Source organism: Stenella coeruleoalba (genome assembly GCF_951394435.1).
Source record: "Stenella coeruleoalba genome assembly, chromosome: 9".
Lineage (NCBI taxonomy): Eukaryota > Metazoa > Chordata > Mammalia > Artiodactyla > Delphinidae > Stenella > Stenella coeruleoalba.
In genome coordinates, this window is record NC_137155.1 from 38,197,788 (window position 1) to 38,210,687 (window position 12,900).

The 12,900-nt window shown below is 34.7% G+C and overlaps 1 protein-coding gene across 24 annotated transcripts in view; it reads left to right on the plus strand.

Annotated features, from left to right (window-relative positions):
* The window catches only part of DGKB (diacylglycerol kinase beta), a 909,303-nt gene that overhangs the window by 457,070 nt on the left and 439,333 nt on the right, over window positions 1-12,900 (plus strand). For all 24 annotated transcript variants that reach the window (XM_079932538.1, XM_079932527.1, XM_079932534.1 and 21 more), the window contains one exon: window positions 4,415-4,531. In XM_079932538.1, the coding sequence (XP_079788664.1) occupies window positions 4,415-4,531 (117 nt within the window). The remainder of the gene's footprint in view (window positions 1-4,414; window positions 4,532-12,900) is intronic.

Consider the following 12,900-nt stretch of genomic DNA (forward strand, 5'->3'; position numbering starts at 1 on the left):
GAAGTTGGACAAAAAGAAGAAAACCCTGTGCTTGAGGTAATCATCACTTGCTGCTTGTCGTTTGTGAGTGATCGATAACAGCAGGCTTAAGTATTGTGGTAAGCATCGCTTTTGTGAAAGCAGTTTTCAACAACTTACAAATACTCTACTTCTGAGAATCAGCATGATATAGAAAAAGACTTATTTTAGAGCACATATTTAAAGTGACATCTTTTTATTTCATTTATTTCATCTTTCTGTTTTCTGTGAATGGCCTTTCAGCTTTTCTTCTCTGTTCATTATGATGATTATTCTTTTGGAATTCTAATACAATATATTCCCCAGTTAAGATCTGTTGCTCTACTTGTAGTCTAAGGATCACAAAACATTGAATTCTATATTTTAAATGTCTGCATAGCAAACACAAATGGTTGATATTTGAAAATGCTGAAATATCAATAACTGTATTTTATATTTTGTTGTTATATGTTCTATATTCTTTCATGATTTTTTTGTTAGAGTACCCCTTTTTAGTGTTTGAATAATTTCTATTGATTAAAGCAATCATTTTCCAACTCTTTATTTTTTTTTTTTGCGGTACGTGGGCCTCTCCCGTTGGGGAGCACAGGCTCCGGACGCGCAGGCTCAGCAGCCATGGCTCACGGGCCCAGCCGCTCCGCGGCATGTGGGATCTTCCCGGACCGGGACATGAACCCGTGTCCCCTGCATCGGCAGGCGGACTCTCAACCACTGCGCCACCAGGGAAGCCCACTCTTTATATTTGGGATAATTTATCTAGCAGAATAAAATTTGCCTTAATTATAACAAAGTAATTTATTTTGTGATTTAGAGCCCAAAAACTTTTTTAAAAAAAAAGAACTGACGGTGAAGTGATAAGCACTGCCCCCTATTATTAGAGAGCAATTTTATCCTGAATAAAGGTGCAGAATAAGGCTGGTGAGCTCTTCCTGAAACTTTTCAATAACTTCAACATAGGAAGTAACTTTCTTAAATATCATCATAGAACTCAGTCAGTCAGGGTGAATTAACCCCCGAAGAGGCCAGTGAAATTTTTGTGAACATCAGATTTTTCAAAGATGCAATTACTTCACCCTTCCTGTCCCTCATATAAAAGAGGAAAGAAGTAAAGATTTTCTTAGTGGAAATAGGAAAAAGTATCCAACTACCCTACTGTAAGCTTATGCTGCTTAAGTAGAATACAGTGAATAGTTCAGAGAGACTTCCATACAATTTGGAAATAAACCTAAAACAAATGAGTATAATAAAAAGAAAACCATGGGAAAAATTAAATGATTATGAGTCTCTCCTGTTTTTAAATTGTCAGCCTTGATTAATTCCACAAATTCTACCCACTAAGCATATTTCCCTCAAAGAAACCACTTGCTTTTCTTGATTGTGTGTGTGTGTATGTGTGTGTGTGTGTGTGTTTAAACAAATGTAAGTTTTAGTATTATCCAGATTATATAATAAAATTCACCTGCCAATGGGTAGACTGAAGATTTTTTTATTAACTTGTTATATACCTCTTATGAGTCTAGATTTCAAAAAGAAAATCTTATCAATTGAAAACACAATTTAGAGTTTTAAAATTTCTTTTTATATTTCAGTTGCTACAGTTGCTACTAGAAAGCATTAGTTTAGTTTAATCCACAATTTATTCAGAGGGATGACTCCCTGGAGAGACATGAAACCACTTAATCAACTGCTAACTGTTAGCTGGAGATTCTCACCACACAGGATTCTCCCTAGCTATATGCATAGCTAAGAATAAAATAATATTTATAGATAATTTGGTAACTCTTTACAGACATATACTTACATGTCTTAAATTTCCAGAATTACATTTATAAACAGTCTGGTCACAAATACCAAGTTCCAATGTGGCTAAAATTTTATTTTACTTCTTATAACCTAAGCATTTAGGAATTAAATACTAAATAATAATTGTTGGATTACATGGCAGAATATAAGACATATAAGATAAGTTATAACTTTCACAATATAGATTTTTATAGAACATTGTTCCCATGTTTTATTTACCTGCATGCTAGAACCCGGAAAAAAATTATTCCCATACCCACCAACAGTGTTACATGCTTGCATTCAGCACAAGCTGCTGTGGATTTTCTAATATAAACATTGAGCTTTACTTATTTAAACATATGCCTGTTGTAACTAGTAGTGGATCTTTTCATATATATGTATTTGGAAATATAACAAGCATTTTGCATAATGGTGACATTGATGAGCACCCTAACGGAAGAACCATACCTATTTTACATAATTCACAATAACTTTCATTTATTGAGCACATACACTAATATAGGCACAATATTAGAACTTTATACATTTTCTGTCAAGCCATACACAACTTTGAGAAATAGGTATTACTAACTCCATTTTGAATAAGAGTACGTTCTCTAAGTCTACATAGTATTTAAGTAGCAGAGATGGGATTCCACTTGGGATGTCTGATTCCAAACCTCATCCTATAATTCACTCATTTATGCATTATACCCTTAACTATCTATGGACAAAATGTTATTTGCAAGCTTAGAAAAAATGATCTATTTTTTAAAATATCAATATTTTTGCCAGAAATTATGCTTATATGAAAGTACATCATTTTCCAAAGAATTTGAATTTCAGGAATCCTATTACACCATCCATTTTCAGCCACACAAAAAATATATTCAGTATTTTTACACCATGAAATTGCAAGGACTATAAAAGGACTACACTGATTAGCATTTATTTTGGTCTGAGACGTTTTCTGTTCCATCTGGCCCTAATATATTTAAAAAGAGCTTTACTTTTAAAATATTTCCACTTAAAATATTTTCCTAAATTACAGTAATTGAAAAGTAATCGACAAGATATATGTAAATATAGGAACAGAAATGTATATATATCTGAATAAGTGATAGGAAATACGTGGCACTCAAACTTTTAAGCACACATGGCAGACATTGCTAATTGATCAGGACAGTTTTTCACAACAAACCTAGACATGCCCCAGGAGTCCTTCTCAACACAATATTTCAGGCACTTTAAATTTTTTGATTTTTTAGTGTTAAGATTAATTTATTTCCACATTCATTTATGGGGATTTTATCAGGCACTGATCTAGAATCTGATGTGAAACAGTGCACACACACACACACAGGAATAGAGTAGCCTGTCTTACATTTGACCAGGAGCAAGAACAGTCCAGCAGAGTTCAGAGTGGTTGCAAGATCCCTGTTTTAAGAGCACAAATGTTGTGATCAAGAAACAAAGGTGAGGTAGTTGTAGCTGGAGTGAGTAAAAGGGGATAAGTGTGGCTGTTATATAGAAAATTGACTGTAGGGAGACAAAAGATGGACGCTGATTGGTCCATTAAGGTGATGGCTACGATAATTAAGGCAAATAACGGGTGCTTAAACCATGTGATGATGCCTGTGGTGAATAATCGTCCAGTTTGGGATTTATTTTTAAGGTGGGTAGGCAAGTCTTCATTATCAAAGTGAAATTGAAAGCCTTGGTTTTAAATGAAGTTACCTAGGGAGTGAGTATAGATTGTGGAGATGAGCAGTCCAAGGGAGAGGTCAAGTGTTAAACGTTACAGATTATAAAGCTGGAGGAGAAATCAACAAAAAAAACTATGAGGGAGCAGCTAGTCAAGTAAGAGGAGAGCTAAGAGAAAGAAGTGTCCCGGAACCCAGTTGAGGCGTGTTTTCTAGAGGGTAGATGTCAATTCTGTCAAACTGTGTTTAAAAATTGAGAAGGTGAAGACTGACCAACAGGTGAGGCGCAAATGAGCAGGTCATTGGTGATTTTAATAAAAGCTGATTTAGTGGATTAATGGTGATAAAAGTTTATTGGGTTGTGTTGAAAAGAGTGAAAAGAGAGGAAATAGAAACAGGAAGAATACCACTATAAAAAATTTTTCTATTATGGTGAACGTAGCAATTAGCTGGGATGGAATGTGTGTTTTAAGTTATGTGCCATTCTTGATAATCAATAGTAGCTTAAGGGTCCATCATGTATTCATTTTCAATATTGCATGTATTTATAAGCATTATTTTCAGTGCTTAGTACCAAATCCTTTCCATTACAATCCTGTATTATTATCTGCACCATTGTTTTTGAAAATGATTAGCTTTAGTGTTCTTTAATAATTTTTAACAGAGTCATAATTGGGTACGTAGGGATAATACAGTTTGGTTTTCTTTCACATCCTTTCTTTAACTGATATTTTGATCATACATCTATCATATATTTTGAGCCAGTAGAAAACATTAGCTTTCATATTATTCACTAGAAACTCCAAATTTGGAACCTGGGCCCAAGTTTGTAGCCATGAAATTCTTCTCTATGTTGCCCATTGTAGTGAAACAATTCAGTACTTTTATAAAAGATTTTTTCCTTACAGGAAAGACAAGCAACAGTGAAAAAGGAAAAGGGTGGTTTCCAGCTGTCAAACAAAGTGATTGACAAGAACAAAATGCAAAGAGCCAACTCTGTTACTGTGGATGGACAAGGCCTACAGGTATGATTTTTTTTAATCCAAATGTTTGTAGCTTTCATATTTGTTACTTCCATGCTCTTAGAAGGGCATATGTCCAGCTATCAACACGTTTATTTAATGTGCAAATTTGTTCACTTGACAATTTCAGAAACATTTTTATTAATTTATCAAGATGTCAGTTTTATAGTTGATTGACAGAGTGACATTCTGATTGGATTAATCATTTATGATGTTATCTCCATTTAAACTCAACTTGGTAAGAGATCTTGTGTCAATCTGAAGTTTTGGCAAATTATTACTACATATATACCTTTATTATATACATATGCATTATTTATTTCTATGTATACGTTCTCCGCACATATTATTATATCTATTTGGAAGTGATTTTGACTCACAAAATGTCTTCAGAAAATAATAAAATGAACTCTACTTGTGTGGAATTTTTTTCTAAATCAATAATAAAAATAAAGAATCTGGGCTTCCCTGGTGGCACAGTGGTTAAGAATCCACCTGCCAATGCAGGGGACATGGGTTCGAGCCCTGGTCTGGGAATATCCCACATGCCTTGGAGCAACTAAGCCCATGTGCCACAATTACTGAGCCTGCGCTCTAGAGCCCGTGAGCCACAACTACTGAGCCCGAGTGCCACAACTACTGAGCCCGAGTGCCACAACTACTGAAGTCCACACACCTAGAGCCCATGCTCCACAACGAAGAGTAGCCCCCGCTCACCACAGCTAGAGAAAGCCCGCGCGCAGCAACGAAGACCCAACACAGCCATAAATAAATTAATCTTACAAAAAAGAAAGTTTATTTAATAAAATCTATTATAATTTATCCATATCTTCCAATATTTTAAGTTGAAATTAAAACTCCATGTATATTTCTAGTTTAAATTAACACAGGTAGCTCAAAATCATGTTTTGAGTACTTTAAAAACCTCTAAATTACCCCTAGGGTCTCTGACATCAAAAGTAACATTTCTTTCCATCTGTATTTTAAGGCATCCTACAGATTGAATCTATTGTAATTATTTGCCTCTGTTTCTCAGTCAAACATGAGCACAATCAAAGAATTTGGCTTAATCTATGGATTAAGTTCTTTTGTTTTGTTTTCCTACCTATACGTTTCTCTCTTCCAATTTTTAATTCCTTTCCTTAAGAATAGGCTTCAAGTTTCATGTTCTCCAAGAAAATTTACCAACCTCTTACCGCACAAAGATATATTATGTCACATAGTTGTGTTCAGTATACATGATTTTATATCTTTTTTCATTTATTATTTTATCTGTGATTCTGCGGGTTATTATGTCTTTTATATTTCTTAATTTACAAGCACGGTTGAGAGCACACAGCAGTTGCCTAAATGCTTGCTTCTTCATTGTTTTGAATATCTCATTGAAAATTTAATAATTATTGCTTAAATATTGATAACCAGTTTACTGCTTTGTTTTGACATAATAAAACACATTGAGAATAGAATATTGTTCATGAATTATTAAACTCAAATGTAAAAAGAGGAAATTGGGAACAATAAATTTATTTACATTGGTTAGAGAGTATAGAAGTTAATTATCGAAAGAGAAAATCAGTGTCCACACCTTTTGAAAGGCATACTTGGGTGTTAAGCGATCTCATTGAAAGCCCCAAATATGAAATCTATTCATAATTTTGATAGCAAAAGCTTTTAGTTTGTTAAGTGATCCTGTGAAATTTTTAGTGGAAAATAATCAACATTTGTAGTTTTAATAAGTCAGTTGACAATATCAATTAGTTTAAATCTTTAGTCGCTCTGGGTTCCTGCAATGAAAATAACAAAAGGGAAACCTAATTTTAAAATTCAAGTATATTTTACATATGGCTAGGCACATACTTCTCAACATGGAAGGGAAACACGCATCATTTGTTAAACAGTATATTCTAGGCACTGTGATGATATTTTATGTGTATTAAGTGACACCTCTCAATGAACATATGAGGTAATTATGAATTCTTAACTCTCTAACATATGATAAATATTATTATTAGCACTTTAAAAATGAGCATATTGATGTTCTGAAGTCAAATTATTTCTAGGGCCTCACAGTTAGTGAGGTGTGAATGAGGACCATGTGACTCAGAGTTTGTTTTACTCCTAAAATCCCTGTCTCCTTGGTTAACAAATTTTAACAGGTCCAGAAATGCTATATTTCTGACCACCTTGCTCTTCCATGTACTATTACATTCTTGCAAAGTTTGAAATAAAAAGCATGAATGCACTAGAATTATAACTGCTTTAGTCTCAGTTTCCTAAGATTTGTGTAGTTACATCTGACTTCACTCAGACATCAGAACCAAAATTAAATGGTGCATGCGGAGTGTTCTAAAGACTTTAAACTGACATAGCAATGTAAGTTGTGTTTTCTTTTTTATTCAAAAAGGATCCAAAATTTTCAATCTTATTACAACTAAATTAATCACATCAAAAACAATAGGTGATTAACTTTCTCTGTGGATGTGTTTCATTTCTCTAACCAGATAGTAACTTTTCATAGCTTTCTTTGACATATAAAAGTGTCAGGTAGGGCTTCCCTGGTGGCGCAGTTGTTGAGAGTCTGCCTGCCTATGCAGGGGTCACGGGTTCATGCCCCAGTCCTGGGGAGGCCACAACAGTGACAGGCCCGCGTACTGCAAAGAAAAAAAAAAAAAAGTGTCAGGTAAAGTTGTCAGTTAGCAAAGGGAAGACATCAGCCCTTATAAAACAGCAGTAAGTAAATACTGTAATCATCATCATTAAAATTTTTTTACTTAAAAAAATATTGGTATATAATCACATGCAGTGGTCTGTTTCACCTCAGCAGAATGGACTAAAATATCATGCACATAGGTATTCACATAATTTGGGAGAAAATATTTAAAAGGTAAGAGAATAAAATTATTGGATAACCATTTCATACAAAATGGAAAAATAAGTCATTTTTGTTGTGGTAATCAATTTTAAAATAATAAAATGCTTATTCTTTATCATAAAAGGTAAAAAGTTCTTACAGAAAATTCTTTCTGCAAGTTTTAAAAATTATATATATCATAAAAAAGCATTGAGTTGCAGCCCAGTTTGCATATAACTCAGTGACAGAAGAGATTTACACTACTTAAAGACTATTAATCATAGTTAAGCACATTCATCTTACTTCTTTCCAGCTAACCAGCATAATGATCAGGATTATTATTTCTAATTAGAGGAAGTAATAGATCATGTATAACCTTAGGATGAGTCTCATTAATTAACCCCAGTCCTAGGGGACTTCAAATAGAGGTGGTTAGGTACTCCGTCTTTGTCATCGCTCATACCATAGGTTTACACTTAATACATATGATCAAATGTCATTGAAACTACAATTCCTTAATGTGCAATAGATGTGAAAATACAGATGATTATCCACATGTGAACAAATAAGTAAAAAAACAGAACTGTTGTTTAAACTGTATTAAGCCGACGTTACTGTGTCCCTAATTATTCTTTGAAAAAAGTTTCCAAGCATAAGCATCACTTGCAAACCAAAAAGTCTAGTTTGTAATACTCTTAGCAAAAGATAAAAAGGGGAACTTTTATACTGAAATATCTAAAACTGAACTAGTGTTTTCCCCACCACAACTGCTTTTCTCTATCCCTACTGTCTTTATTATTTGTAATATCTCATCCTTATAGTTCCCAATACTGTAAACATACATATATGCACTATACAGAAATGTATAGAGTGTGTATAAAATTAACTCCTTTTCTTTGATGATGTGTGTGTGTATGCCCACTTGGGGTCCTCAGGCCTGTTGATTCTTATAATCAGCTCTTCACTGTCATTTTAACTCCCTAAGTCCTCTAAAGTGAGTCCATGTCTCCATCCATATAATGTGCTAGGTTATAAATGGAATGAAAAAAATGGAACTGAATAAGATAAGATGTGTCAGGGCTGAGAGTTGTCTATAATTTTAAGTCAGATAGTGGGATTAGGCCTCATTAAGAAGTGAAGGGTAGGGACATCTCAAGAACTTTGGCCCATGGAACTGCAATGATGAAGTTGCCATTGACTGAGATGGAAAAGGATCTGGATGAATAAAGTTTGGAACGAAATTTCTGATGCTGTTAGATATCCAAATGGAAACGTCGAGCAGGCAGACAGATATGTGAATCTAGAATTCAAGGGTGAGGACAGTTATGAATTTGGGAGTGAAAGGCGTATTGATGGCACTAAGGGAGAGCATATCTGTAGAGAGGAATGGTTGAACTGGGATCCCAAACCAGTCTGACCCTAAAGTCCTATTCTTCAGTGTTTACTCTATATGATTGAAACTGCCCCTTTATGTGAGTAAATACGATCTCACGTGATTAGCTCTATTCTTTATAGAGGAGAATCCATTCTGTTTGCTCTTGCAGTGTCCTTCACACCTAATTTATAACCATTCTGCAAGATTTCAAGTACCACACATGCTGTAAAATATTCCTAAACACTTTCTCCCACCGTCAGTATTTTCTTTGTTATACTGTATTACCCTATCCTGATGTTTTTGTTTGTTTGTTTGTTTTTGCGGTACGCGGGTCTCTCACTGTTGTGGCCTCTCCCATTGCGGAGCACAGGCTCCGGACGCGCAGGCTCAGCGGCCATGGCTCACTGGCCTAGCCGCTCCGTGGCATGTGGGATCTTCCCGGACCGGGGCACGAACCCGTGTCCCCTGCATCGGCAGGCGGACTCTCAACCACTGCGCCACCAGGGAAGCCCCCCGATGTTTTTTTTAAAAACTGTTTTGAGAAGCCCAGGACTCCGTAGAGATGCCTCAAGCACAAGAGTGGGGTGATGGGAAGCTGAGAACAGGTTCAGGGTTCTTTCACACTTCAGACATAGTAATTTGCTTTTCATCTGTTTTATATACTGTTCCACTTGAAATTACTTCAAGTGCTATAAAAATATTTAGTCCCAAGATCAAATAGTTTTAGGCTAACAGAATTTTTTAAATACTTGTATTTTTGTCTAACTGCTTCCCATCCCGCTAAAGTCTATAACAAAATGCATATGACATTTTAGGATGACAGTACATCACTTTTCAAAATAAATGAGTTTTATATCTTATTTCAGAATTATTGTATGAAAGTAAAAAAACCAAAATTTGTCCTGTTAAAGACTATATTAGATACAGTTCAAAAGAGAATTAGTGAACTTGAATATAAAATTGATACATTAGTGCTATCTAATCCTTAGAGCCCATTCAAGTTTCACCAGTTGTCTCAATAATGGCTTTTATAACAAAAGCAGCTAGTCCAGAATCGTGTTAAGTTCTCTATTTTGGTGGTCGTGCTATGTTTACATAAGAGAATGTCCTCATATGTAGGCAATCCTAAAACTCAGGGTTCTTTTACTAAGGATGAAGAGGAATATGAGAATTAAGTGACAAATTGCAGTCTCTGTCACTAAGATGCTGCTTCTTATTTCAGGACTATTAGTGAACACAGAAGTTGTTTATTTTTAACTTGTAGATTTGAAAATGGCTATGCAGTACTGTAGGTCTTTGGCTCTCAAATCTAAAAAACGCTGCCTTTGGTCTCCTGGCAGCTAAATTTACTCTGCTAGATTGACCTTCTTTTTATAGTACCAAAGTTTAGCAGAATTTAAAAGCTTTTTGAATGAGCATTGAAAACGATGCCGATTTGCCTGAAACCTTGACATTTCTTGTATAAATACCACCATTAAATGATCCCCTAAAACCAGAGTTTTAGTGGGTTTGATATTGAATCACATACTACTCCTTAAATGGAGATTACATTAGGTCAGGTGTTTTAATCTGTTAGAATCATTGTCAAAGGGGTATTCCACAGTCCCTGTTAACTTACAAATAAATATCTAAAGTTTCCAATTTTTATACAGTCTTATTTTACAAGCAGAATTTATGTTAAGGGGATATGTGAGGAAAAGTTGGCTAATTTGATTTTATTGTTTCCTGTACTTCCGTTTTGGGTTCTTGACTTTTATCACTTGTAGAGTATCATCGTTATCCTAAATTCTTTATCTAGATTCTCTCCTATTTTTCTAATCCATTTGATCTAATTATCCATCTACTCACCCCTAAAAATGACATCTAGGTTTTTATATTTTTATATTTTATATTTTCATATTTTCAGATCCTCTACAGACCATAATATAGTTTAGTGGGATCTTTATTTGTTTGTAATAGTGTTTCCTCAGAACACAATTTTCTGTAGCGTGGTACTGTCCTTTATTTGATAAGTCATAATTATGCCTTTAAACACTTCAATTAATAAATATTTCTGAAAGTTATTCCAAAATATATTTTCAAATGAATATGGAAATTTGCCCAAATGAACTTAATGTAATTTCATGTAATGGTAAACTGAATATTGAATTTTGGGACAATCATCCTAATTAGTATTTGGATTCAGATGTTATGTTTTGCTAAAATATTTTAATTACCTTGAGAATCTCCCCTCTCTTTAAAAATAAGGAATAACAATTCAAATTAAATGCAAAAATCAACTAAAATCCACATTTGTTAGTCTTACTTTTTGCATGTGAAAACTTTAGGAGTTCTATCTGATTTTGTAATAGAATGAGAAGTAAAGGAAACTGAATACTAGTAGTCAGAGGTGTGTTTTGGTGTTTCTTTTAATGGGGGGAGGGGGAAGTCACATTGCAAGTTTATAGCACAGTGTCTTAAGCTAGTAGGTACTTTCTGTCCAGTAGCTGATTGAGCACATGGAGTTCAGGGGTGAAGAGCTGAGGAGTTACTACAGATCCAGCTTGTCCATCTCATCTCCCAACTGAATGAGAGACAAATCAAATTGTAAAGAGGACACATGGGACAAAACCCATGTGTCCTCTTTACAAGAGGAAGTAAAACAGAGTCAGAAAGAATAGATTGTAATGGGAACAAGTTGGGTAAGAGTATAAGAATTGAGAATATTTTACTCAACCTTCTCATATAGTGTGAAGATTTCAACAGTTTCCCAGTGCCTATACTCATTAGAAAAATGGCATTTCACAAGAATTGGAGGAAAATATGTTGGTAGGGTATTTTAACTTATATTGTTTAAGCAAAAGGAAGAACCTGATATGGTAAAATGGTTGTTTTTAGTCTTCTCATTAAATATTTCAGGTACTTTCTAAGGGAAAAATACTAGAGCAATGAAGGACACTTTGACTCTACTTTCAAAAAGTAAATTGATCTAAAACTTTTCAACTTAATATTTAGAGGACTGCATTGGTTGCATATTTTTGTTATTAAAATATTGTTTTATCAAACTATGTTTAGATGGGAGTTACATAGGTATACACTGAATAGGAATACTCTTATTTAAAACAGCTTACCTCTTAACATTGAATTCAAGTAAAATACAAGTGTTCTCCTTTGCCACTCTATCAAAAACAGTTTCTGCCCCCAACCGATGAAGTGCTAGCACCTTACCTGCTTTATTTCTGGTGATACTTTTCACTACAAAATGTATATTTATTTGTTTGTTTCTCTTTTTTAAAAATATTTATTTATTTATTTTTTTGGCTGCGTCGGGTTTTAGTTGCAGCATGTGGGATCTTTGCTGTGGCACGCGGGGTCTTTCCCTGCAGCACAGGCTTCTCTCTAGTTGTGGTGCGTGGGCTTCCCCGCAGCATGTGGGATCATAGTTCCCTGACCAGGGATTGAACCCATGTGCCCTGCATTGGAAGGTGGATTCTTAACCACTGGACTACTAGGGAAGTCCTTATTTGTTTGTTTCTTGTCTGTTTCTCCACCAGAATATAAGCTCCACTAAGACAGGCACTTTTTTTGGTTAAAAGGAGAATGTATAGTGATGAAAGCAGTGCATGGCATATAGGGACACAGTCAATTTAATGGATTCCTGTTTAGCAAATAGACTGGATTAACTGGCATCTCTTCTCAAGCAGGAAAAGAAAGCATGGAGGAAACATCGTATAGATGGGGACTCTGACTGAAAGTGGCCTCAAACCATCTTATTTAGATTCTAGTTTACAAGTGGTTGGGAAGATGGATTCCAAATGTGCTATAAAGCTCTAAAGTAGGGATTGTCTATAAGAGTAGGGCTCACTTAAACTTTGATCCCTTTCTTTTCTAATCTTTTCTACCACCATAATCCGCTCTATTCTGGATGGTTTACACACGATCCCACGAATTGTACCTATTGTTTTCATCTCCTAGCTATTGAGAGGTTATTCCCTTTTCATAGCTGCCTTCCCCTCTGCCCTATTCCTAGCTAGAAAAATCACCTCTTAGTGGAGTGGGTATTTATTTTGATATATATGGAGTCAAAGCACAGGATTTAATTATGTTGCTAATTAGATCTATCTGTTATCTATGTATCCTCTATCCACATTACAGAACAAAAGAACC